Here is a 27,746-nt window from a genome sequence, read left to right on the forward strand (position 1 = left end):
CCACTGTTTGGATAGCAGCTGGGTGGTTTACACACACTGCTGTGGAAAGACTAACTCATTAAAAAAGGTCTCTCAAACCAAGCCAAATTCAGGTGTGTCTCTTCTGGTTGACCATCAGTCCAGAACACAGGGATGTGTCTTATATTTCAGCCAGTTTAGCTACACTAATACAGATGCTATGTGATAATTTAGATCTATCTGGTCCTTCTGCATTGACTTTGCTGGTGGAAGGATCCTCTCTGGCAGGCACGGAACTAGCAGTGAGTACTACTCACTAGGGTCCAAGCCCAGAATGTCTCCACAGACGTGTCAGGAGCATGCTGCAGTCAGGGAGTGTGGTCTGCAGTGCTGCACACAGACCATTGCAGCCCCCTGTGCTGATCTAACCTACACCAGAGGTTGAGCTGGCTCTGGGCAGTTCCAGGATATGGGAGGCACATTTCATCCCTTCTTAGTCCCTGTAGCATGCATGCACACACTGGGTGCATGCACCAGCGCAGACATTTATTTGGATCTAATATTGTTGTGTTTGCATGTCTTAGCAACACTCACCTCGCTGCAAGATCCAGGAGTGGGTATGTCTATGTTTTCCTGGTGGAGAAAACATTGCCACGCATGAATATCTATAGTAAAAAAGTTATAGGGTGAAAGGGGTGTGTGGGTGTGTGTCCCCTACTCAATTACTTCAGGACTTTCTTCTCCAATTTCATGACCACTAAACATGCTTGCAGTTTCTGATACTGCAGGATAATAGTAACAACCACTATTAGCCATTGTGTACTTCAGGGGCAACTGGAGGTTACTAGTGAGCTATTTCTCCATTCAAAATACCCATTCTTGAGTTTTCAAAAGGAATGTTTCTGTACAAAGCAGACACCAGCAGAAGAAGAGTATCTTGGCAGATCAGGAATCACAGTGTGGACACCGAACCAGGCTCACATTAGTTAGCCACGCGCCTTATCACTGATTTTTCTTGCTCTAGGAATCTCCAGGACCTCCAGTGGGAGACTTCGGCGACTCGGTGACCCGACAAGTCCAAGTAAGTGGCATTAACGCACCTGTTTCCCTGAGTCGTTCTCCTCTAATAGAAAGGTCGCCTCTCCCATGCTTGCCTCCTGGGGCTATCAGAGAGAATCTCTCCCGCCTTCCGTCAAACAACAAGCACTGCTAGAAGGGAAAGCTGGCTGCTAACAAACGCAGAGAAATGCTTCCGTACCCTATGTATTCTACACTATAGAATTAGAGATGAATTACCTGTTGAATGATGGATTCGCACATCAAGTCAAGGGTCCGACACCAGTGAGCAGAAAGTGAGAGTGCCCTGAGGTTGAATTAATGGCTCTCTCTCACTCTCCTAAGCTATTTTTTTTTATTGCACGTGGAGATTTACGGATTATGTGTGCTTGTGCTTAAAATGACATTCTTAATTGCGGCTTAACGTGATTTACGCGGTTTCTACCATTCAGGAGGAAGCCGGTGGGAGGGTTTCTCTCTTTAAACCGGTGTCTCTCAGACTCATTACTGCACAGCTCTCTTGTCCCCCTTTGGAGGCTTTCAGCATTTGAGCCACACTTGCTCTGCAGCCCCATCTGTATCGTATGTGCTGAGCTTTAGAGTTCTGCTGATATGAACTGTGTGAACTCAGCCCAAACTGGTGAAAGAATTATGGGGCAACAGGGAAAATGCTTGATGGCAGTACCGACTTTACGCATAGGAGATATGAGCAGTTATAGAGTCATAGATTTCTGAGGCCAAAAAGAACCATTGGCTCTAGTCTGACCTGGGACTGCCCAGAGCCAGCTTGAACCCTGGTGTAGCTTACACCCAGCCTGAGGGCTGCCTAGTTTGCAGCGGTTCCTGGAGGGCTGAGCTTAGCAAGAAGGCCACATCTGAAATAGCACCGTGTTAGCCCAGGAGTCCCAAACGTCCCTGTCATCCAGTCTCAGCAGGAGGTCAGTGGAATCTGGCTGGAAGAGCAGAAGGGAATCGCCTAGTATGGGGGATGTTGCAGAAGTCCCCAGTAGGAAGTTGCTCACTGCATCCAGTGCAAAGGATTCTGGGGCAAGGCTGAGCCTATTTGATCCTGGCAGAACGGGGGGCAGAAGCCCACTAGAACGAAAGGCCCAGTTGGGTCCCAGAGCCCAGAAAACTGATTACAGGGGACCAAAAAGAAAACCAGAATGGGAGTGAAGGTCAGAGGTACAAAGGAAGGGTTCTGGCTGAAGCAGGGTTGGAAGGGCAGAGGTGCTGTGTTTAGGCCAATAATACACTAGGGCCAATCTTGCTTAAGGGATCCTAGTGACTAAAGTGATGGTTGAAATCTAAATGCACCCTGGCTACAGGTCCTCCCAATACACTGACCTTTGACAAGTACCCTCAGCTCCTCCTCTTCCGATGGCTCCCTTTCTAATGGCTGGCAGGGTTGTGGCTTGTGGAATAGGGTGACCAGCTGTCCCGATTTTACAGGGACAATCCCAATACTAGGAGCTTCTTCTTACATAGGCGCCTATTACCCCCCAGCTCCTGTTCTGATTTTTCACATTTGCTATCTGGTCACGCTATCATGGAACCTTTGTGCAGTTGCTTCCATACCTAGAAGCCCTGGCTCCAAAAGATGTCACTTCCTCCTGCAGTGACATGGCTGAAGCTTGTCTCATGAGAACTCCCATTAGTGTCTATAGGAGTTCCATGCACGGGGGACTCACAGGATTATGGGTAACACTCTATTCCCTGTTCCCATCCAGGATTTTATGCTTGCAGAGATATGCTACTGCAAATGCTGTTGGTGCCTTATTAAAGACTGGCTGGAAACTTGTCCCTAAAGCTTTCTTTTCTATCTATTGCAGTAGTGTTATTACAGCTAGAAGGAAAGCAGATTAGAAACTGTGCCACTGTTTGTCAAACACTGTCCCTTTTCCAGCAAGATCCCTGCTGGCAGCTCCTCAGTTATGACTATTTAATGCCCAGGTGTCCCAGCCAAGTTCAGGGTTTCATGGTTTTAGGCACTGTACAAATCCAGGGTAACAGACTTTGTCTGTTCCATGGGAGTAGACAAGACAGATGATGGGAGGGATGGGAAACAGGCTCAGAGAGGGGCAGTGCCTTGCCCAAGTTCACCCAGCAGGGCAGTGGCAGAGGCAGATTTGGAATCGAGATCAGCTCAGTGCCAGTCCGCTGCCCCATGTGCTAGCCCGCATGTTTGCAAGCTGGGAAATGGCTTCTCATTCTAACTGCTGCTGTGCTGGGGACCGTGGGCACAGCTTCTCCTGAACAACCCCTCCCCCCCCGCGTTGCCGTGGGAGTATGAGGAGTGGGGCTGCAGAACAAGGGTCAGGGTTTAGTTTTAGCTCAGTGTGGCACCAGGGGGCTCAGGAACCCAGCCAGGCCCAAGCTGCTTGCGCATAAAACGCTAGTGTCACAGCACTTCACACTATCCACTCAGCATCCATAACAGGTATCGTAGTTCTACCGTTTCGCCTGCCTGCTGCACTGCTTACTGCTAATGGAAGCAGAGCGATGGATGGAGCTACCCAGATGGCTAGGGGAAGATGGCGGTGGGAACCCAAATCCAGTCTGTTTCTTGAATGTAATGTTGCTTTACATCAGGGTCATGGTGCAGTGCACTTGCAGGAAGCTGTGCTGTCTCCACCGATGAAGAATCCGGTTTTGTACCTGGCTCCTCTGCACAGAGTCACAGCGAGCAGTAGCCATCTTGGATCAGTCACTTGGGGGGAAGGGAGAACCTTTGTGGGTTTCATTCCCTTAATGTGAGCAGAATCCTTCACACCCACATGCCCATATGAGTGTGAGCTCTGATCTCCTGCAGCAGGGTGGCTTCCTCTTGCACTGTCATTACTCAGTTTAAAAGAGCTGCAGAGACATGAGCTGAAGCCAGCTGGCCAAGGTGGGTGGAGTTGGATGGTCACCTTTCCCTAATGGCTAAAGTGAAATTCCTCCTTTTAAAACACCCGTGTGGTCTTCCAGATGGCGGGCCTGTGAAAGCATTGCTGGGGACATGAGTGCTGGGATATGGTGCTCTTGACTGGGCTGTGTAATAATCCAGGGAGTGTTTTGCCAATCGATCTGACATGGAACTTGCTTCTAGACCTTTCCCTAGCAGCTGCGTTCCCAGTTTGGAAGCTTTTTCTGGAGGAGATACTGAGGAACAGAGAGAGAGAGCTGGCAGCTGCTAGCCTCCATAAATCCATTTCCACAAGTATTTGCTGGCGACATTTATAGTCACAGGGCTGCTCTTCGAGATTGAATGCTCATTTTCAAAGAGACTCTGGCTTAGTTGGTTTTTTAAGCAGTACCAGGCGCATGCAGCCAGAGCTCATAGTGCTGTGACTCTCCTTGGGAACCTTCTCTCTGCCTGGCAGTCGGACTCAACAGCCAGTCTGTGGACACCCATTTCCAGCCCTAACAGACCATTGCTTATACTTTGTCACCCAGGCTGCTTGAAAAACAGATGATTTTTGGCCTTGTGAAATATGAAGCCAGTGGGGTCAGCCTGGAATGTTTGTTTGGTTTGGCAACTCCTTTATTAGTCTCTCGGCATCTGAACATGGGTTTTCCCGCACCAGGACTGGTCCTCCACCAGAGGCTGAGATGAAATCATGCTCCCAAGGCTCCTTTTATAGCCCTTCAACTCCCTTTTGATTGCCACAGCTGTTCTCTTTCCTCTCTGCTGGGATGGGGGCAGCTATGACCTGCCCCGTCCTAGGAACCAGCAATGAGATGGTAGCACTTAGGACAGCACAATCGCTGCTACTATGCCCTTGCACAGGGATTGGGCACAAAAGTGTGAGGAGGTTCCCTGCACTTTCTTCATCCCCTTGCATGCACCACTGCAGGGATGGGCACAATCAGGATGTGTATATAGAGAAATCACATACTGCAAGAAGCCACAATACAAATCTTTGTTCTGTTTGCTCTGGGGAAGACCATAGGGCAGTAGAAATAACATATGGAAATACCATTTTTAAGGGACAGATCTGCTAAAAAAAACCCTATTTTTCCATGCACTGAAAGTTAAAAATACAATGGAAGAAAATGGACCTGATAGGAGTGTAAGCCCAGGGAAAATATATTTTCAAACCTCTGGTGCTGCCAGATCTTGGTGAAGGAACATCATTTGGGTGCATCGGAGTTATTAGTGTAACAAGCTTGTCAGAATTTTATTTTCTCACTCCATTTGTAACACTCTTTGGCTAATGGCCGTGGACTATATGCTATAAAAGCAGGACTGGGATATTCGATGTCCATCTGTGTAGACTGTATTTTTATAGTCTGTCTCCTCACCTGGATGTTAATCCCAGATGGCCTATGCAAAGTGATGGTTTTAAAATAAGCCCCGACTCCTTTTAAAGAGCACAGCACATGCTGAACTCAATGAGAAAGTGACTGAAATGGGATGGGTCCGTGTGGGGACATATGGGAGCACAGGGATGTGAGGAGTTTCCCACTGACTTCCAATGCAACTTCAATGTTCCCATCCTCCTTGCCCCCTGGGGAATTTTTCATAGGCTGACATGGTACTTCTGAAAACATTCCCTCCCCCTCACTAGACATGCTGTCCCTTTGGGGTCTGTTCCAAAGCCCCCTGAAGTCAATGTGAGTCTTTCCATTAGATCTCAGTCTATCCTGCTTGGCAGGCCCCACTGCTGGAATCTCCATTAAAGGATTCTAGTTTCTTTTGTCCTTGCTGGCCTCAGTTCAGCTCTCTGGGTGAGACAGGTATCTAGTTCCCAGAGGAGAGGTTTTCAGCAGAACATTACAAGCTACTTGCTTCTGCTGCCAGGCCTATGAGAAATAACCCAGCCTATGATGATGTGGTGGGGGGAGGCCGCTGGGAGGAAGCGGATATACCTTTATGTAATGCAAACCACAGGGAAAATAGCAGGTGTATGGAACAATTCTGTCTAGCTGATAGACTTCTTCTCTCCTCTTTCTCTGCCTGATACTTGTCTTCTTAGTCTGTAAGGTATTCTGGGCAGGGATCCACTTCCTGCAGAGCACCAAGCACAGTGGGGCTCTGAGCCTGACTGGGGCCTCTGGCTACTACCATGATAGAATAAATATTGGCACCCCTGTTTTTGGTGGCCTCAGTATGGGTGGGGCCCAGGATTGACTGGGTCATGGAGATGGAACTAACCTTTTAGCCAGGCACCAGTCTTGCAAAGCCCAATCTTGCACCTACTGATGTCAAGCACATTTTGTTATTGTCTTCAGAAGGGCAAGATCTGGGCTGCTATGAGTGGAGCACTGAACACCTTGCAGAACTAGGCCCCCGGAAGCAGATTCCTGCAAGGCAGAGTTGCCACACTAAAGGTAATGCCTGCCTTGCAATGACCCACCCAACACTTCTTTGCTGAAGGAAGAGAGGGCTCTGGTCTTCAACAAGAAACTTCTAACAGAACTAGCTTCTGTTATTTTATTTGGTGTGATCTTATCATCTCTGGAGCCTGCTGGCCCCTGTGTTATCATCCCTGTGTTCTGTCCATGCTGCCCTGTATCCCAAGGAGCTGAGAGAGGTGCCCCTTACCACTGCTCGGAATTCTGGGAGGCTCCAGCTGCCTCTGGGCTTTTCCCATTGCAAACATTCTTCTCCTTTTGTTACCGCTTTTGATGTGATGGTAACTTTCTTTCATATTTATTCTGCCTCATCAGGAGATGTATGGACAGCTGCTAGCATCTCTTACCCCCCCATACCCCTCCTTCTCTCTGGAATGCTGAAGAATTTATCTAATTTTTAATTATTATTTTAGGAATGCTCATCACTTTTCAATCAACAGATCCCCTGGAGAACTCCTACTCTCTCCTTTGACACCTTGCTACATCTCTTCTTGGGCAGTCTTATGTTCACAGTCTCTCTCTCCCCTATTGTTTGCGTTCTTGGCCACTTGTACCTCTTCCCAGTCCTCATTCCCTGCATGTGGTGTCTGAGATCTCAGATCTTCTTATGGCAGGTTCTTGCTGCTCTTCCTGGTGCATACGGGAGGCGAAAGTTATCCTAACAATGATTTCCTGGAGCAATGACTTAACTACAGAAAATATGCTGGACGTTTAATTAGATGCATAAGTGCTTTGCTGGATCATGACCTTGGTTCAAATTTGGTCCTTGGCAGATACTGGTCAAGTGATCATTCAAAGGCTACAGCTGAGTGTTCAGGTTATGGTTCTCCCCAAAGGATACACTGAAGGATGCTTCAGAATGAATGTGCACCTGCTGATACTGTGGTATTGTACCATGATGTCACAATGTTTGCCTCTTCCTGCCCTGAGGATGAGTCTATGGGTGATGATGTTGCATTCTCATAATGTTTTGGTATCTTGATAATAAGACATTGTCATAATCCAATGTCACAAGGCTGCAAAGCCCTGAAGATCCCTCTTAAAAACTCTGATTCTCCTGCAAGATAGGGCTTCATACAGTAAGCCTTCTCCTTGGGAAAACTGGCTTCAAATTCTTGGCCACCAGTGAAATGGTCTGTAGTCAGGTCTTAGTTTCTAGTGCACTTCAATTCATTTCATATGCAAACACAGTGATGCTGTCTTGATTTCTGGTGTGGTATGTCCTCATCCAGCTATATCCAAAGACAGAAGCGGGACTCAGTAGAAGTCCAAGGGTAACCGGAGTACAGAGACGCTAAACTGAAAGACACAGAATTAGTCTGGTTTCTTCAGACTCTAATTATATATTTTCCCCTTTTTCTGGTGTGAGCCCTTTTTAATTTTAATAAACTTTTTCATGTTGAGAATCTTAATGAACAGTTCAGTGCTTTGGTTTACGCTGCAGTAAATATTTACAGCTCCATATAACTGCAGCTCCATTTCCCCTCATTTCAGGACCAAATTTCCTCTCTCTCCTCTGTTGCCCTGCACCTTAGAACACTTATAACTTGGACAATTGTGGTGTTTCCCCTATAATTGCTGCTCAGTCAGGGATGGTGTGGGGCTCTTCACCACCCCAAGGTGCCTTTACACAGCCATTGCACCCTGCAGGCCAGATTTTCAAGGGCTCAGCGCCCAGCAGCCATAAGCAATGGGGGCTGCTGGGGGCTGAGCCCTTGTAGATCTGGCCCTGAGCCAACTTGAAAATCTGTGACCCCATCCCCAGCTTCTCTCCTTCCTGTACCACTGCCATTTTGCCATTGCCAGTCATCTAAAAGCAGGCCAGCACCTCCAGTTCCTGGACACTCCCTAGACACAAGGGAGGTCCAATGATTAGGGTGCTACCAGGGGACTTAGCAGAGACCGGGGTTCAATTTCCACACTTCCTGTGTGACTTTGAGCAAGTGACTTGTCTCAGTTCCCCATCTGTACTCTGTGGATAAAAGCACTGCCCTGCCTCACAGGGGCGTTGTGAGGATAAATACATAGACATGTTTGTTTGAGACACTCAGAGACCTTGGTAATGGGGGCCATATGCAGACCCTGGATAGAGGTGCCATTGCAGCTGTTGTATGGGGATTGACTAAGGTCTGATCACTGAAGCTACAGAGCTGGACCCAGCAAAGCTTATTCAGAGGTGGAACAAAGACAAATAAGGAATTGTTATTAGCCCTCTTCGCCACACCCACCTAGATGGCCCTCCTGCACTCTGCATGCATGGTCACTTGCTCCGATTCCCCACCCCTCAAACTCCAGATTCAGCATCATTTTGGGAATTTGCGCAGCCCAGGAAAGATGATTAACAAGACTGACTGCTGAGTTTCAGTGCTCAGTAACCACGGTCAGCAGCACTGCACACCAAGAAATGGCTGCTCCACAAGAGAGGGAGGGGCCCAGCTGAGAGTCCCTTGGACGCACAAATGTCTGGGTTTGGCAATGTCACCCGACAATTAAACAAGGGAATACAGTCCATCAGGGTGAGTAATGTGGGAGGTTTGGGGTCTGTATTAAACATGCAATTGGAAACAGGCGGCTCCTTTCTAGGATGAGTGGCGGCTGGGCGGGAGGAGAGAGAAGAGCAGAAGCCCTAAATCAGAAATTCCATGGCAAACTCTAGCTCCCAACCTAATGTGCCATTGAAATGTGTTTCCTGCAGGGGCAGGGCTTCCCCCACTGAACCTTCTTCAGATTCAGCCCTGATGAATACTAGTGAGTGAAAATATTTGCTGACACTTGCCAGCCAAGCAGGAGTGTATATTACCTGGCAGGTCTGTGAGTAGCCTCAAAGCACCTGAGTGGAGAGAATCTGCATCTTGGGATGCCAGTTGCTCTGTACTTTGGTTTCCTTCCAGGCTGCTCTCTGGCTTTTGTCCAGAGGAAAGAACATCTCTGGTGGGGTGCTGGTGCAGCACGCGGATTGGGATGCAGATAAAGTGGTATACTTTTGGGGTGCAGGCAAGCCCTAATGAGGAGAAGGCCTTTAAGTCTGATGCAGGGAAACTATTTCTTTACTAGATCTGTTTCTGGATCAGGTGATTTGTTTGTGAGAACTCCCACAGGGGTAAGAGAGGAAGAAGTGCCTCATGTTTCCCTGCATTTGTTCTCTGTCTTGCTGCATGGCTAGTTAATTTGCAGCCAGCCGGACCAATAGAGAGGCATTACACCAGAGCCATGTGCAATCCAGGGGAGGCACAGTGAGTCTATCCACGAGAAGCAGAGTGCTAGCAACGTCCCTAGTTTTGCACCATCAGCACTTGGCTGAAGACTGACCGCAGTTTAGCTTGAGGCTGCTTGGAAGTACAGTGCATAATTTAGAGAAGCACAAAGCTCAGGCCCAGCTATCTGGGTTGCATTATAAAGGACACTCGCCAACAGCATGAAAACCTTCATCCGAGAGGTTTATCTTTTACTCTCCAAATAATCCTACTGGACACAAGGCAAGAAGTACCATGCCCCAGTCCTGTTACCCTTCGTTCCCCTCTTAGCCTCTGTGGGTTAAGGGACAAAGGGACCAAAAGAGCGATCGGAGGTGAGGAAGTGTGGGATGGCATCTTAATTCAAGACCTCATGAGACTGATGCTGGTGACGAAATGAAAGGCTGATGTTCTCTACCGAAGTTTGAGCAGACGCTATAAAATCCCCTTCACCACGAAGTGTGGCATTGACATAGCTGTGGGAAGGACCCAGGAGTGGAGGCACTAGAGAGGTTAAGGCAGGTCAGGCCTGAGTGCTGTCGTGGGGGTTCACAGCTCCTGTCCACAGCTAGTGCCATAAAGTCACTGCCCTAGGCAGCAAAATCCATCCCTAAGCTCAAAAACATTTTTTAAAATATTCAAGTTCCAGGGGAATCCTTAGTGAATGAAATCGTAGAACAACTGAATCCTTTCTCCGCCATTAAGATTTTTCATGTTTCTGTAGGTCAGAGGAGGAGAGATTTTTCATCGGCCTTCACTGAACTAGGTGCCAATTGACAGTATTTCCCAGGTATGGTGACTCCTTATCAGAGCTACTATCAGAGCTACTGCTCTTATCTCACGGCTTTAAAGAGCAAGAGGACTGGAGTTATAGATGGAGCAGGGAGAAAATGTTTTACCTGCAAATGTAAAACTTTAACCATGATTCCCTACCAGCAAAATGTCGATTTATTGGTATAGCTTATACCAGTTCTCCTAAGCAAGACAACAATACCAGCAGAAGGACATTGTCACTGTACACTTGGGCTTTTGCTAGAATGGCCAGGTCAACACAACAAATGTCCAGAACCTTGTCTCTAGAATGTGGTTCACCAGCTTCATCAAGGTGTCTCACTGGGTGACGTTCTTTCCAGTGGACTTGCTGTGCAGCCTCGCCATCCTCAGGCCTGGGTTGCGTTGGGAGCTTTGCTGCCATAGCTAGGGCAGTTGGGGAAGGGATTTTTATTTCTTTATTTTAGTGTTTTGCTGACCTGGCCGTCCTAGCAAACACCCAAGTGTAGCTACTGTTATATGGCAAGATCCTTCTGCTGTTATAGTTGTCTAGCTTAGGGGAACTGGTATAAGTTATACTGATAAAAGGACATTTTGCTGGTATAAACTGTCTACCCTAGCAAAGTTTGCCAGCACACTCTTTGAGAGCAGAGCAGGCCTCACTTCCCGTTGCTCCAGGAAGTGCAAGAACATAAGAATGGCCATACTGGGTCAGATCAAAGGTCCATCCAGCCAAGTATCCTGTCTGCCGACAGTGGCCAATGTCAGGTGCCCCAGAGGAAATGAACCTAACAGATAATGATCAAGTGATCTCTCTCCTGCCATCCATCTCCACCCTGTGACAAACAGAGGCTAAGGACACCATTCCTTACCCATCCTGTGTGACCGCTCCTACTGGAGGTCGAGACACGGTGGAAGAATAACAATGTCTGACATATCTGTAACACCTTCCACTCAGGGTCTCAAAATGCACTACAGGTATAGGAGCAAATTCATCCTTGGTGTAACTCCTTTGAAGCCAATGGCATTACACTAGGCAACGAATACACTATCCTAGATTCTGTGATACTGTGGTTTGAACCATTATAGCTGAATGCTTAGAAGGGTAGTTTTCAGCATACCACTGCCACTGCAGTGGAGAGTCATTCAGCTTGATAGAGTACCCTACATTTTTGCATCTTTCAAGTCTCGGGTCTGCTAAAAAGAAATGGAAATCTCATGGCAGCGTCACTGTGAGAGATCTCACAGGAAAAGATCTATTGTACAGAGGGGGATGCTGAGGCCAAAACATTTTACAGGGTCTGTGAATCTGGTATGCCTTGATGTTAAATGGAACCATGTCTGGCCTGCTAGTCAGAGGGGCTGAGTGAATGGAGCTATGGGTGTTTACACCTTAGCTGATTCCAGTCGGGCAACCAAAAATGGAGGTAACCCAAAATGAGTGCCCACTTTTGAAAAATGAGGCTTAAGTGAATTCCCCAAGGCCATGCGAGTTCATGGCAGAGCAGGGACTAGTGTCCAGGGCTCCTGATGCTCAGGGTCCTGCCTCCCCCATAGGACCATCGTCACTCTCTTTATGCCTAGAAGCAGTGAAAGGGTTAACTTCAGAGAGAGGTTGGAATTAGATGACAGGTGAGACAATGCAGTTAACAAAACCCGACCTAAACATTTATCCAGAGTTTTAGACGACCCCAACTTTTAACTTTCATTTAGTCATTTTCACAGGCCACTGCCAACATCAGGTGATCAAGGCTATAACTGTAGCATTTCCAGTCTCACCAGAAGCAGGGATGATCCGAACGTCTCCTGAGAGACTTTGCTGCCATGAGATTTCCAAGTCTTTTTAGCAGACCCAAGAGACCTGAAGGATGCAACTGAGGGTGCTTTATCGAGTTGAATGACTCTCCATTGGAGTGGCAGTGGCATGCTGAAAACTGCCCTTCTAAGCATTCGGCTATAATGGTTCAAACCACAGTAGCTTAGATTTAGGGGTACTACAGTGTTTGGGGCTGAGACTGTGATACTGATGAAAGCTCATGCTTTGACGCCTGGCCTCTGACCTTCACTTTGACACAGCAGCAAAGGAGTTAACAACTGGTTATTGAAGCCTGGTTGCCTTGAACATGTTCCTATATTAGGTCATTTGAATTTCCTGGGGCAGTCTCTATTCCCTTTTGTTTTATGCACCAGGCAGGCTACCCCAGCTGTGTGCAGCCCTGTGCCAAAGAGTGCCCACATGTGCATGCGTCACTCCCTCCTCTTAGTCGCTAGTGCCAGGCTGGCATTTGAAATGTGTCCTCTTTGTGTTCCTAACTGGGAGGAGGAGGATGCGGGGACAGAAAGCAAAGGCTGAAGCTGAATCGATTGGAGGCAGCTGTGCACCAAGTCATGGCACCACTCACTCACTTTTGGCCCCACTATGACAGATGAGCTGCGGGGCCAAACCTGCGTGGGTGGGTCGGGGGAGGCCAGTGCTGCTGCTCCTCTCCGCTGCCAATGGGAGAGTCCAATGCTGCTGACTTTGCCCCCAACAATGATATGCACCATGGATAATGTACATGCGGCTGTAGGCACCACAAATATATGTGATGGTTTGCAGGCAGTAAGGGAGGTTCTGGTGTCCAGGATTGTGAGGTTTATAGTGATTTATCTTGGGGAAATCATGGGAGACGGGGGAGATTCCAGAAGACTGGAAGGGGGCAAATATAGTGCCCATCTATAAAAAGGGAAATAAAAACAACCCAGGAAACTATAGACCAGTTAGTTTAACTTCTGTGCCAGGGAAGATAATGGAGCAGGTAATCAAAGAAATCATCTGCAAACACTTGGAAGGTGGTAAGGTGATAGGGAATAGCCAGCATGGATTTGTAAAGAACAAATCGTGTCAAACTAATCTGATAGCGTTCTTTGATAGGATAACGGTGGATGTGATATACCTAGACTTTAGTAAGGCATTTGATACGGTCTCGCATGATATTCTTATAGATAAACTAGGAAAGTACAATTTAGATGGGGCTACTATAAGGTGGGTGCATAACTGGCTGGATAACCGTACTCAGAGAGTAGTTGTTAATGGCTCTCAATCCTGCTGGAAAGGTATAACAAGTGGGGTTCCGCAGGGGTCTGTTTTGGGACCGGTTCTGTTCAATATCTTCATCAACGATTTAGATGTTGGCATAGAAAGTACGCTTATTAAGTTTGCGGACGATACCAAACTGGGAGGGATTGCAACTGCTTTGGAGGACAGGGTCAAAATTCAAAATGATCTGGACCAATTGGAGAAATGGTCTGAGGTAAACAGGATGAAGTTCAATAAAGATAAATGCAAAGTGCTGCACCTAGGAAGGAACAATCAGTTTCACACATACAGAATGGGAAGAGATTGTCTAGGAAGGAGTATGGCAGAAAGAGATCTAGGGGTCATAGTAGACCACAAGCTTAATATGAGTCAACAGTGTGATACTGTTGCAAAAAAAAGCAAACATGATTCTGGGATGCATTAACAGGTGTGTTGTAAACAAGACACGAGAAGTCATTCTTCCGCTTTACTCTGCGCTGGTTAGGCCTCAACTGGAGTATTGTGTCCAGTTCTGGGCACCGCATTTCAAGAAAGATGTGGAGAAATTGGAGAGGGTCCAGAGAAGAGCAACAAGAATGATTAAAGGTCTTGAGAACATGACCTATGAAGGAAGGCTGAGGGAATTGGGTTTGTTTTGTTTGGAAAAGAGAAGACTGAGAGGGGACCTGATAGCAGTTTTCAAGTATCTAAAAGGGTGTCATCAGGAGGAGGGAGAAAACTTGTTCACCTTAGCCTCCAATGATAGAACAAGAAGCAATGGGCTTAAACTGCAGCAAGGGAGATTTAGGTTGGACATTAGGAAAAAGTTCCTAACTGTTAGGGTAGTTAAACACTGGAATAAATTGCCTAGGGAGGTTGTGGAATCTCCATCTCTGGAGATATTTAAGAGTAGGTTAGATAAATGTCTGTTAGGGATGGTCTAGACAGTATTTGGTCCTGCCATGAGGGCAGGGGACTGGACTCGATGACCTCTCGAAGTCCCTTCCAGTCCTAGAGTCTATGAGTGTATGAGTCTATGAGATTTATGTGTTCATGGCTAAGAGTTTCAGAAGTGACTGTGATTTGGGGTGCCTCGTGTTATACTCACAGCATTCACACAGAGAAGGTAGGTAAAGACATAAAGGATTCCTGCTTGATGGTTGCAGTGTAACACTACTTTATTTTTTAGAATTCAGATAATACACAAGAACACGAAAACAGGCTGCTCCCAAAGGCAGCAAGGCACAACTCACACCATGTTGCTTTGAGCTGGCTCTTTCCAGATTAACTTTTGCTGCCACTGCTCATGTGCTTTGCTACAGAGTCCTGTAAGTAGGACTAGGAACTTCCCCCACCTCCGCCCCGTCGTCTTAAAGTGATAACTTGCAATTCCAACACAGTCCTCAATACACCACACCTCAGGTTTTGAGCGCCCAACCTGAGACCTCTTAAAGGGGTCTGACTTCTTGTAGAAGGCAAGTGCTCAGCACTCTCTTTACAGTATCTCTGGTTGGGACCCCAATATCGTGACTCATTTTGGTTTGTTAGATATATGGTGTGGTCCAGGTGGGATGGTGGTATAAAATATTGAGGAATATTTGAGGCTTATTGATTTATGGGATATTCTGGGTTTGGCATGATAGGGTCACAGAGTTTAGGACCAGGAGGGGCCACCAGACCATCTAGTTTGACGATCTCTATGTCACAAGCCACCAACATCCCCCAGCACTTGCCCGCTCAGCCCAACAACTGAAATTAGACCAAAATGTTACAGCCCATGGGAGACTAACTCTCCTCAGGCAGAGAATAGGAGGGGGAGTGAGCTGCACCACTGTCAAAGGCCCCAGCAATGATCAAGTGAGATATACTCAGATAACCCTGGCAAGTGACCTGCACCCTCACGCTGCAGAGGAAGATAAAAAAAACTCCTAAGGTCACTGCCATTTGGGGGGAAATTCCTTCCTGGCCCCAACCCTGGCAATCAGTTACACCCAGAGCATGTGAACAACAACCACCCAGCACTTGAGAGACAGAGAGAGAGACAGAATACTCAGCACCGCCTCAGAGCCTTGACCCACCCTATCCAGTGTCCCATCTCCAGCTGTGGCCATCCCTCATCCTTCAGAGGAAGGAGATTTTAGAAACACCAACAGAACACATTGGAGGAGGGGAGATGGGAATCCCTTCCTGACCTCTGCTGTGGCCAGCTGATACCCTGAAGCATGAGCTTTCAGGAACGTGTGATATAAACTGGAAGTGAGTTGCTGTCCCTTGCCCCTACCATCACAAGCATTCAGTTCACCATCTGTGGAATGGGAATAGTGGTATTTCCTCTCACGCACTCTTTGGCTGTCTTAGCTGTTTAGATTGTGCTTTCTTTGGGGCAGGATCTCTATTGCTGTGTGTTGGTACAGTGCTTAGCACAACAGGGCCCTGATCTGGATTGGAGCCTCGAGGCATTACTGAAATACTGTTGCCTTTGGACAGGCAGTCAATCAGGTTCTTTATAGTCTCAGTACCAGCCAGCCTCTGAAGTAAACTCCTTAAGCTGTAGGCCTTTCAAGTGAATATGGCAAGCTGCTGCAGCAGGGACAGACGGGGGGTTGGGAGCAGAGAAGGGAGGAAGTCAGAATGGAATTTAGCTTTGTCTGGTTTACTTTGCTAGTCTCGTTCCATTGCAAAAGCAAAACAAAACAATCCCCCTTTAACTGAACACAGTGCACCCAGAGAGAGAGACGCCATTCATTATCAACCCTCCCAGCGCCAACATGTATCCAGTGAGGAACACAACAACCTTGATGGGGGTCAGCGGTGGTGGAAGGCACTTAGCCTGCCTGAAAGCACTGCAAACTGCTTCACACGCACAGGAGCTAAGCAGAGAATGAGGCTGCAGGCAGCTTCTCCGATGTCTGGGGGAGAAGAGGTGAAATATTTCCAGCCAGGGTGTTGACAGGTACTGTTGAGATTATTCCACTGTTTTGTTTGTGTGTGTGCGTGCGGGGGTGAGGGCGGGGAATACAACATGATCCCACCTCTTCTATGTAGCACAGGAATGCATTCAGCAGCGCAGAGTGGGATCAGGTGCAAGGAAGGAGTTGTCTGGCTTCAATCAGAGAGAAGCATGGCTAGCATGCCATTGTTTAAGTGAGCTCGGTGCTAGTTCCTAGGTAGCTATGTTTAGTCAGGAATCCCCCTCGCTGCACGTTTGTCTTTCTCTTGTGATTGCTTTCTCCCACTTCTTTTCACCTCCACAATGGCAGTTTGCAAACTTTTCTCAAGGGCTGGTTGTTGTGAGACCCGCTGATGGGTTCTCTGCGCTCTCTCTTCCCTCCTCGGCAGTCCTGTGTCTTGATGTCAGCCGGGGATAAGTGGCAGTTTCCAGGACTCTGGCTTGCTTGGAGAAATCTTGCTGGCTTCACACCACAGGCATGCTGTGAGCCTCCAAGGCAGGAACATCTGGCTACCGTCTAGTGTTTATCAAAACCCCTAATTGTATCTTAGGCACAGAGCATCCCTTTACCCACCTCTAAATTTGTCCTCTAAGCAGGACTGCAGAAGAGATGGGAACGCAGCCACTCTCTTTGTGTCCTTGTCGTTCCGGTTGGATGACTTTGCTGTTTATTCTGCAATGGAAGCAGAGGATCAGCTACCGTGGACAGTTGATGCTGAGCTGTGAGGCACTAAAGGATGTGGATGGAATTCTGGGAACCATGAAAATCATTCCTGTGGGTGCCTGGGCAGATCAGGTAGCAAAATACATCTCTGACTCATGGGACTTGGATCAGCTCCTGCTGGCCTGAATTTTTCCAGTTGAATTCCTTGTGCCTAAAAGCAGGCCTGATGATCTGAGAATTGCCTGGGCCTTCAAGATTCTGCCACTCTTAGCAAGCCCTGTAATGTTGCCAACCCAGCCTGGCTTTTGCAGCATAGTTCCTATTTTAACAGGTGGGTCTCTTCTGCTAGCAGGACCTGAAAGACCACTGACGAGACCCAGAGGCTCCCTTGGGCCAGTGCAATGGCATCCTGCTATGTTACCCCATGGCAAAGTTTCTTTGTGGTGTTGCCCAGCAACCCGATGATGGCCCTTGTAATGACGCAGTGGCATGAAGCAGCGAAATCCATCCTGCAGGGGTAAACTGCTGGAAGTGGCCGTGCTGGCTAAAAGATGGGAGGGATGGCACCCAGGAACGCCCCTCTCAGGACAGTGCCCTATGCACTGTGATGTGTGGGAAGGGAAATCCCTCTCCCAGAAAGCTGTTTTTCTAAGAAGTGAGAAACCAAGATCTCCACCAGGCCAGATTCTCAGCTGCTGTAAGTCAGGGTAGCTCTGTTGATCTCAGTGAAGCTGCTTGGATTTACATAAGCTGAGGATCTGACCCACAGTGGCATCTGACTGCATTGCATTCAGAAAACACCTGTCATAGGTATCTGGCTATCCACGCTGTTATTGTAGGGCGAAAGATATGCGGCAAGCCCTGCTCCCTGATAATTACACCTGGGACAGTCATAGGTTCCACCTGGGCACGGCTGCCTTGCTGGGTTACAGAGGGAGGATAGTCGCCAAGGAAGCCAAGGCCCTGGCTTATTAAGAAGGGGCTTTAATAATAGAGCCGGGTCCTTGAATTGTATTCCTGGGAACTGGAAGCCATGCAGTGTACGGCCTGGGTGCAATCAGCTGTTTTCCTTGCATAAGAGGTAGGGTGATGCCCACTGCATAGGTTAGGTTAGTAGCTCTCATGTGGCCTTCGTTCTCTATCCTAGGTCAGAGCCGTTGCAGTGACCTGACCTGGAGATGATGAGAGCACAGATCACAGTAGCTAGATCCTCATCCAGCAGAGGACCAGGTGCAATCAAACGCAGGACCATGCCTTGTCCCATCAGTCACTCAGTGTGTGTGGGAGGGAGGAGTGTCCCAGCCCTTTAGACACTTGAGCAAGGTGCTGGGTTGGATGGGTAGAGGAGATGGGGTGGTACTGAGAAGACAGGGCTGGGTGTGAGGAGGGGAAGCTGAGCAGAAATGAATTAGGAGAGTTCACACCGCTCAGGAATTGAAACCAGCTCCCACGAGGTCCTGAATCTAGTTGTTCCGCCTCCCCTTTCATTCTGCGATGCCGGCAGCTATTAATACATCCGCGCATTAATTCTGAAGCGTGAGCAGAAAGGCTGGAGAGGATATGCTGGGGATTTCCTGCCCTTCCAAGGGAATCAGCCAGGGTGGAACAGAGTTCTAGCCAGCAGCTCCTCTTAAAGAGACACACACGCTGCTAGCAGCCGGAAGTGAAATCGAGTCCAGTTGGTGTGAGCATTAAATAAATGTTCCATACGGGCCTGGAGACATGAAGCAAATGCTGCTAATATTTAACAAGAGACTGCCACTAAAATGTCCCCCCCAGATCCGATGATAGGCCTGTGATCAGGGGTGCCTGTTGTCTTAGGGCTAGGTAGGTAAGAGCTGAGGAAATGTACACACTTGTTTTCCTATTTCAAACAAATATGCTTTCTCCTGAAAATAACAAGGGAGGGAAGTAGCAGCACTTGTCAAACAAAGGTTTATAAAGAGCCACATGCTGGGGATGTTTGTCCTCCCAGGGCTATTGACAGAGCAGCGCAGCCTTCAGCCTGTATAACTGAAAGGGGCGAGGGGCAGGGTGAATCTCAAAACCTAGCAGGGGTAGCTGGGGTTCTCCTCCTCCCTCAGTGTATACTTATATTTTAAATACATGGCACCTGGTGCAATCTGGTCTTCAGAGGCATTTTTAGGAGCCCCAGGGATAAGTCATCTCTGGCAGGGATGATTCCGCATCCTCCCTCCGAGGGGATGATTGTCCAGAATCCACCTTTCAAAGGAGTGGTAGAATTCCTTTAAGTGCCTCCCCAACCTGCACGTCACCAAGGACGTGACAAATTATTCATGCGAGAAGGGGGTTCTTGGAACAAATGCTCAATGGATGCTGATCTAACATGATGACTCTGTGGGCCAAATTCAGCCCAGGTGTAAGGGAGTTACACCTGATCACGCCACGCCCGAATCTGCATTGCTACAGCCAGACATGTTCCATTGCACATAGTGTGAGTCAAACACATTCATCCACAACCACTCTGCCTCCTGCCCTCACCCTCCTTTCATTGCTTCCTAGGCCATTAATCAGAGAGTTTAAGGCCAGAAGGAGCCACTTGCTCATCTAGTCTGACCCCCTGAACATCACAGGCCACCAACACCTCCCAGCACCTGCATGCTAAATGAGACCAAAGCAACAGAGTCCCCCAGAGCCTAGACTATTTGTGCCCCCACAATGGCAGGGAAATGATTAAGTGAAATATACCCAGAAATTCCCAGCAAGTGACCCACACCCATGTACTGCAGAAGAGGGTGAAAAACCCCTAAGGTCACTGCTAGTCTGAGCGGAGGGAAAATTCCTTCCCATTCCCACATAGGTGTGATCAGTTAGACCCTGAGCATGTGAGCAAGAACCAGCCAGCCAAGTACTTGAGAGAGAAAATATTCAGTGCCACCTCAGAGCCCTGGCCCTCCCATCCCATATCCCATTTCCACCCATGGCCATCTCTGATGCTTCAGAGGAAGGAGATAAAAAACAGACAAACAAAACAAAAGGTGGGGGAAATCCCTTCCTGACTCCTGCAAGGTGACCAGTTGAAGCCCTGAAGCATGAGATATTAGGAACATAAGACATAAACTGGAAGGGGGACACCCAGGGCTGCCAAGTCTTGCCCTCTACCATCACAAGCAACCCCATCAGACAGTCCCACTCATAAATGTGTCCATTTCTCTCTTAAAACTAATTACATTGTTTGGCCCCACTACTCCTACTGAAAGGTTGTTCCAGAACCTCACTCCTGTTATAGTTAGAAACCTTCTAATTTCTAGCCTGAATTTGTCCATAGTCAGTTTATGCCCGTTTGTTCTTGTGCCAACATTGTCCTTTATAAGCTCTTCACTCTCCCTGGTGATTACCCCCTGAGGTATTCATGGAGAGCAATCACATCCCCTTTCAGCCAAGCCAAGCTCTTCCAGTCTCCTCTCATAAAATGGACCCTCTATTCCCCTGATCATCCTAGTAGCTCTTCTCTGCACCCATTCCAGTTGGAATTCATCTTTCTTGAACATGGATGACCAGAACTGTACACAGTATTCCAAACAAGATTTTACCCGTGCCTTGTACAATGACATTAATTCTTCTCTCTCTCTACTGCAAATGCCTCGCCCACCACATCCTAGGATTGCATTTGCCTTTTTTATCAGCCTCCTCATCATCCTGTGATCGTCCAACACACCCAGGTGTCTCTCCTCCTCTGTCACTTCCAACCGATGAGCCCCCAGCTTATAGCAGGAATTCTTATTAGCCTCTAAGTGCATGGCCTTGTGCTTCACACTGTTGAATTTCCTCCTGTTTCTGGTGCTCCAGACTGCAAGGCACTGTGGATGTCTGAGAAGTAAAGTAACTAGCTGAATCCATGGCAGCCCAACCTAAGGGCCTGCAGTCTGTGCATTTGCATGCAATACTTCCCTCGCCAGCAGCCTGAGCGCTGGGGCAGGAGCAGGAGCAGGAGCAATATAACCCAGTTAGTGTTTTATAGGAAGAAGATGGAGGGAGGGGGAGCGGCAGCTCCATGTGCCAGGGACTTTATGTCATTTGCTGGTGTGGCACCTAGTGCAGTGGGGCCCTGCTGGCTGATTGGGGGCTGTAGGTGCGGCTAGAGCAGGAATAATGAAGTGTCAGGAGGGATGGACTCTTGGGAGCTTCACTGGGGGAGAAGGGGATTGAAGCAAAAAATGCCAACCAGGTGCTTCTTGCGCTGACTCTAAAATCCATGCGACTCCAGTACAGCCCATAATAATATGGGTGTACAGACTCCCCTCCCCCCAAAATGATGTAGATGCCCAAATCCCATTAATTTTAATGGATATCCAAGCCACCTAGACAGCTTTGAAAAGCTCAGACTGTAGCCCTTGGACTCATCCCATATGAGCACCAGTTGTGCTAGAAAATAATTCTCTCCTTAACTGAAAGAAAGGAGGAACTCAGACCCTCTGTGTCAGGCACCCAGGTGTCGTGATGCACATGCTAGGAAACCTACAGAACCAGACAGGGGGACCTGCTAATAGAATTTCTTCATGTCTCATCCCAAGGTCCCTGTGGTGGCCACCAAGTTGGTAGTTAAAAAACCTATATGTACTGGATCATCTCAATGTCCTGGCTAACAGCCCCCTGTCTCGGGGCAATGGGATTCAGCATCCAAAGCTGTGTGTGAGCTTTCGCTGACCACATAATGGCTGCTTTATTTGTCCACAGAGTCGCTGCACTGCCAGCGCCCAGCTGGTTGCCTTGCAGTGAGCTCCAGGGTCTCTTGACTTGGGTGTGGAAGACACGCTATATATAAACCCCAAACTCTAGCCTCTAATTGGATTCTGTTTGTTTTCCTGCTTGCCGTTTCCTCCCCAATGCCCCATCGGAGAGAGATGCTTTGTGTCTGCAGTCCATCGTAATTAGCAAACATGCTGGTGAGGGAGAGGCTAAGGCATGGAAGCCACACACTGTCCCACAACCCCGCCTGGCTCAGCAAGCTGAAAGGAGGCTGGAAGATCAAGGTTCCTATTTGTTTAAGCTTCCCAGCCCCAAATGGAACTGGAGGCTATTTTCAAAATGGTCAACTTGACCTAAAGGCTGGTCCTAATGTTTCGTCTCACATAGCTCTATTATTAGCCCTGTGTAATGCCACCAACTGGGCCTTGTGACTCCACCTGTATTTTTTAACAAGGGTTTTTAATGTTTAGAAAAAGTCCAGGCACAAGAAAACCATCAGATAAACCTCTAGGAGAGTGGCCAAGTCATAACGTCCTAGGCCTCTCCTGCACTTTGTCAATGTCTCTCAGGGGGCAGACACAGCACCAGGATTAGGGCCTTCATAAAAGGCCAGCACAATGCGACAGTCGCCATTTTGTTCCGGGATACTTCTCTCTCTCTCTCTCTCTCTCTCTCTCACACACACACACACGCACGCGCGCACACACACACACACACACACACACACACACTTTGTCTTTCTTTAAATATTTGCAGAACAGACAGTTTCTCACAAGGAGCAACAATTCCAAGGATGGTCCATGTCCTCCTGACATTGAAAAGTCCCAAATGTCAATTTTGTTCTCAAAAATAAGGGCCAGTTTTCATGGATTCAAAATGAGATGCAGAAGCCGTTTAGACCCACATTTCATGGTCAGTACTATGCACAGCCCTAATCAGCGTGGCTCCATTTGATGGCAGATCCATGTGACCTGTTCAATGCCCCTCTTTCCCCAGCGCTTTCCATCAGGACGACTGATTTTAAAATGCCTGTATATCCCTAAAATAACAGCATCAGTAAGAAGCCCCATCACCAGATCATGTTTTACTAACCTCTTCCTTAGAAATTATTGAAACAAACAGCAGCTACTGTATTAGCCCCCACTTCTGCTTCAGCAAACTGTTTACACACATGCTTATCTTAAGGTCATGGATGAGTACAACAGTTATTCAGCAAAGCATGTGCTTAAACATAAGCACATTCTTAAACGCAGTGGGGTCTTAGTGGCATTCTTTCAGGTGCTTCAGTATTATGCAAAGGAGCAAAAACAAACAAACTAATCAAAAATCTACATTTTCACCAACAAGTGCTGTTAGCAATTGCTATGTATTTTGTTTTACTTTATTTAGATTTATACAATTCCTACATCATAAAGCACCGATTGAGGACTCTAGGCCCCTTTGCCAGCTGTTTAAAATACAAATATGAATGCAAATAAAAGCAAACTCCATAAATTCTCCCAAACCAAGAAGGAAAAAAAAAGCTGGAGCACTCAAATTCCAGCCCTTGGCACAGCAGCCTCTGCCCAACAGCCCTGAGTCACTAGATCCATGCTATTTCCAATCCTAGGGGAGGGGAGGAAGAAAATCCCGCACGTAGAACACCTGGTTAGTAGCTACTGGTTGCCTCCCACCTTCAGGTCTGTACCCACTGCAGCTGGCAGGCACTGAGAGACATCTCAGGTTGGCAGGTCCAGAGCTACCCAGATCTTGATGGGTTAAGACCTCTATGCTGCAACATTTGTGCTGCTTTGCATCTCTCCTTCCTTCCCGTTCATCTATTTCCTCTCTCGATATTTCCCCTTAACTCTTTCCTTTCCTCTGTAGCCTTCAGTTGGCTTCCTGCATGAAGAGACTGTCAATGAAGGCTCCCTGTGGGAGGTAATGGATTCGATTCTGTGCTTCATGTAGCTATGCGACGCTTATGGCTTTTTACCCTTTTACATTTTGGACAGAAAATAAAGAGTTACTCTTTGTGGATGGAGAAGCATCACCTATTCTCCTCTAGACATTGAGAGGCAACATACCCTTAGTGAATAGAGCACTGGACAGGGATTCTGGAAGTTGAGTTCTGTTCCTGGCTCTGTCACTGGCCTGCTGAGTGACTGTCACTGATCTGTGCCTCAGTTTCCCATTCTGTAAAATGAAGATAATATTGTCCTCCTTTGAGATGTACTGGTGCAAAAGTGCTGTAGAAAAGCTAGAGATTATTCTTATATGAGCTGCAAGAATATCCAGAATTCTCATATTAAAAGAATATGAGAAAGAATCTAATCCCTACCTCTTCAGGGCATAAGCCAACTTCTAACTATTGGGGTCAGAAGGAAACTCTCCATGGGAACAGGTTATCTCATAACTGCTCCTGCAGGGTTTCTTGCATCTTTCTCTGAAGCAGCTGGCACTGGCCATGGGGGCCCATGGTCTGATCCCCTGCAGCAATTCCTTTGTTCCTGTCTTTGGCTTTGACAGCAACCAGATTCCATCCTCACACTTGTTAGAAAATGTGTAGCTTTGGGGGATTTTTCAGTACTGCTGCCATAAACCAATGGATAGTAGATCCAATCCAGAAAAAACAAGATACTTTTCTTGACAGCTCCCTTAATCCAATGATTCTTTCATGAGAAGCTTATTCATCCAGACCGATAATGGCTTAGGGACTGTCTTTTTTGTTCTGTGTTTGTAGCAGGGCCTAGCACAATGAGGTCCTGGGCCATGATCAGGGCTCCTAAGTGCCACTGCAATACAAATAATCATGAGTTAATCCTCTTTCATAGTTCACATTACTAAGGGTGTGTGTCTGATACTATTGCAATATATGTAATTTTCCATATAGATTGTATGCATTTTGGGGCAGGGACTGTCTTTATTATAGGTGCATGTACAGTGCCTTGCCCAATCGGACCCTGATCAGGGCATCTGTGCTACTGTAGTAGAAATAATAATCCATATAGGAAGATTCCAGGATTGTACCTCGTTGTATCTCCCACGATGCCTAGAATGTCTGTTGAGTCCATGTGAAGCAATGGAAACAGTAAGGAACCTGGCCGAGAGCTCTTTTGGTTTGGAATCTCACCACGTTGAAGCAGCACTGGGATTCATGGCCTGTTACCATCCTGTCTGGAAGTTCTCAGCCATGTTTGGCTTTTTGGTGCACCAGGCTTTACAAACGACACCCGTGCGACAGGTGAGTAACAATAAAGGCTTTCCATTCCTTGCCACCTAGTGGCAGTCCCTGCTTTCTCATTGCAGGGCCAAGCCTCTCTTGCATGCACATTGAGGGGAGGGGCTGGGGCCCTTGCATCTGGCCTGTTGATTCACGGCCTGAGGAATTAGCGGAGTGTTCTCATTGCCCAGCTGCTGAGTGACGTGTTGGCTGCTGGTACCCTTCGTGCTTCACCACTCAGTGCCATCCTCTGGATTTGCTGCACTTACAGAGACAGTTCCTGGGTCATTCAAGGCAGTGTGTCCCATGGACAGAATGGCTTGTGGCTTGGGTAGCAAGCAGTGCGACTGCTGCAGTAACAGAAGGTGCAAGCAAAGCTCTCTCCCTACAGAGACAGAAGGCTATGGGTTCAAGTCCCATCAGGGGGTTGGCCTTATTCCCACGCCGAGGCCCCAGGCAGTATGTATTGAGCTGGTACAGGTGTTCTCTCAGGGGGAGATGTTTAACCAACGTCTCTTCTGCTTGGCTTTGGCAGCTGTCCAGGTGGCAGTTTCCACACAGAGGAGCCTCCAGCCCCAGAGTCCTTGCCAGCATTCCCCCTTCCTGCCCTCAACAGAAGCAGCTCTGATGTCCAGATTGGCGGGTGAGCTCATAATGGCTGCTCCATTTACTCTGCACACTCAGTACACTGCCAGCCCCTATCTCATCTCTGTGCAGGAAGGGAGCACATGAAAGGTGCTTTCTGAAGCCCAGCTCTGTCGATTCGAGGATGACAGGGCAGCCCCTGACTCCTGTCACCGCTGGGTTAGAAGGGGAGGTTTCACTATCATTTTCCAGCTGGCTTCAGAAATCTCTTCTCTTATCACTTGTGTAGCGAGGGGAGGGCCTGGCATAGCCGGCTGTTCATGTGAAGGAGAAGCAGGGACTGCTTGCCAAGATTCAGCTGTAAACCTCTCCAGCAGGGCTCTGGTGGGAGACTAAACATGTGCTGCAGTCGGGTCCTTCCTGGTAGCAGGCAAACCGTGATGCTCTGCCTGAGGATGAAATCAGCCTTCATCAGCGGAATAGTTTATGCATGAATCGAAACTTCAGACCTGGCTGGGTGGGGGAACAAGCAGGATCTTAGTTCTTTAAAATGCTTTAGCCACCGAAGGAGGAGGGCCGTGGATAGAGGAAATAGCAACAAAATAAGACTGGGGAAGCAGGGAGAGATTTGAGAAGCTGGATGTGTTGCTCTGTTATTCCAAGGAGTCAAGTTGTGTAAGCATCTCCTGGTGGATACTAAACGGAGTCAGCCACGGAGACGGCCGCAGTCTCCTGGATTCACGCATGCTGCAGCTTTAAGACTGTGCTCTGGAGAACTTGGGCTTTGTCATCATCTACATGCGCTGGAGTAATTCAGGGGGTTGTTGAATTTGTGGGTCATGTACCCCCCTCTTTTTTTTTTCTCTCCCTTTCTTCCTCAATCTTTCTTTTCATTTCAAAGAGACAAAGCTACTTCAGTTTGGAGCACAAACATATGATCAGCACATGGAAATGTGGTAATTTGGATGCATTCATGATTGCAACAGATTGAAGAAATTAGACCAGACAAAGAGCTTTTTTTGGGAAGAGGAGGAGGAGGAGGAGGAGGCAAGGAAAGGAGGGAGGGAGGGAGAGTGGGTGAAAGAAGGGGACGCCACCGAAAAAAGGGACGGCGTGACACGCGGATGCTAAATATACCCTGTAGTAATGGAGAGGGACCGCATTTCAGGTAGGCTATTGATCGTTTTATCTCTGCTGTTTTGTTACTCTCCCCTGCTCTCCCTCCACTTGCCTCAGAGTGTCTGAATATTAAGAGAAGAACCGGCCAAGCTCTGGTTTGATTTCAATGGTTCCTTTTATTTTTTTATAATGTTCTGCTTTTTTTTCCCCATCTTTCTAAGTTCTCCAAGCAGCCCGTGTTTCCAACAGAGGGATAGGAGGGTGTGGGAGAAAGAAACCGTTTTCTGGGTCTGGATTTCATTTTAGTCTCTCTCTTGCTCACTCGCTCTCTTTTTTATTTTTTTTTATTTTCCAATCTGCCGCACCGAGTGAGGCAGATGAATGCTGAGACTGTTAGCTCAGGACTCAGAGTCAGGGAGAGAAACTTAAGGATGCCTTGAGAGCCTGGAGGTCGGCTGCTTCGTTCATATGGCTGTGTTGTGGTTTAGCTCTCTCAGCATGCCAAAGCTTGTGTTAAAGACAATATCTTCCTCTCCAATAATGCTTGTATTGCTGCACAGAGACTCAGTCATAGGTCAGGAGTCTCCTGCTCCTAGGACAGCGCCTCCTGGCTGCATGTGTTCCCACATTGAGCTGGGGTTGGTTGTATAACCCTGGAAAAGGGGGTTGATTTCATGTAGTTGGCATGTCTTGGGCTTCAAGTTGCTGGTGAAGTGTGTGTATTGGGGTGGTGATAGAAGGGCAATTAAACCGGATACATCCAACTCCTGTCCTTCCCTGCAAACCCCAACTAATGGCGCATGTCCGAGAGATTAATCCCAAAACTGCTGCCGATTGGTCAGAAGGCGTCAGGTAACCAGGGCTCTGCAAGCAGCTTTGCAGCATTGCAGGACTTCATGCTGAGCAGTGGCTGAGGCCTTGACAACTATTAATTATTAAAAGTCAGGGGTGGGGATGGGGGAATGTTTGCCCTAGAACTTGAGCCCAGAGACTAAGAATAGGGCTGAGTCCATACAGAGCTCTGAGGGTCCCAAAGAGAAGACAGGAGGCCCTCCAGCAAAGGAATCCCAATGCATTTGGAATGGCCAGGAGTGCAGGGG

General features: G+C 47.8%; 1 protein-coding gene across 3 annotated transcripts in view; it reads left to right on the forward strand.

Moving 5' to 3' along the window:
- The window catches only part of SEPTIN9 (septin 9), a 267,635-nt gene that overhangs the window by 40,300 nt on the left and 199,589 nt on the right, over nt 1-27,746 (forward strand). For 2 of the 3 annotated variants that reach the window (XM_030534403.1, XM_030534402.1), the window contains exon 2: nt 983-1,039. In XM_030534403.1, the coding sequence (XP_030390263.1) occupies nt 983-1,039 (57 nt within the window). Of the gene's footprint in view, nt 1-982; nt 1,040-26,618; nt 26,696-27,746 lie in introns of those variants that run through there. The other variant, XM_030534405.1, reaches the window with a different exon arrangement.

Source organism: Gopherus evgoodei, chromosome 15 (genome assembly GCF_007399415.2).
Source record: "Gopherus evgoodei ecotype Sinaloan lineage chromosome 15, rGopEvg1_v1.p, whole genome shotgun sequence".
Taxonomy (NCBI): Eukaryota; Metazoa; Chordata; order Testudines; family Testudinidae; genus Gopherus; species Gopherus evgoodei.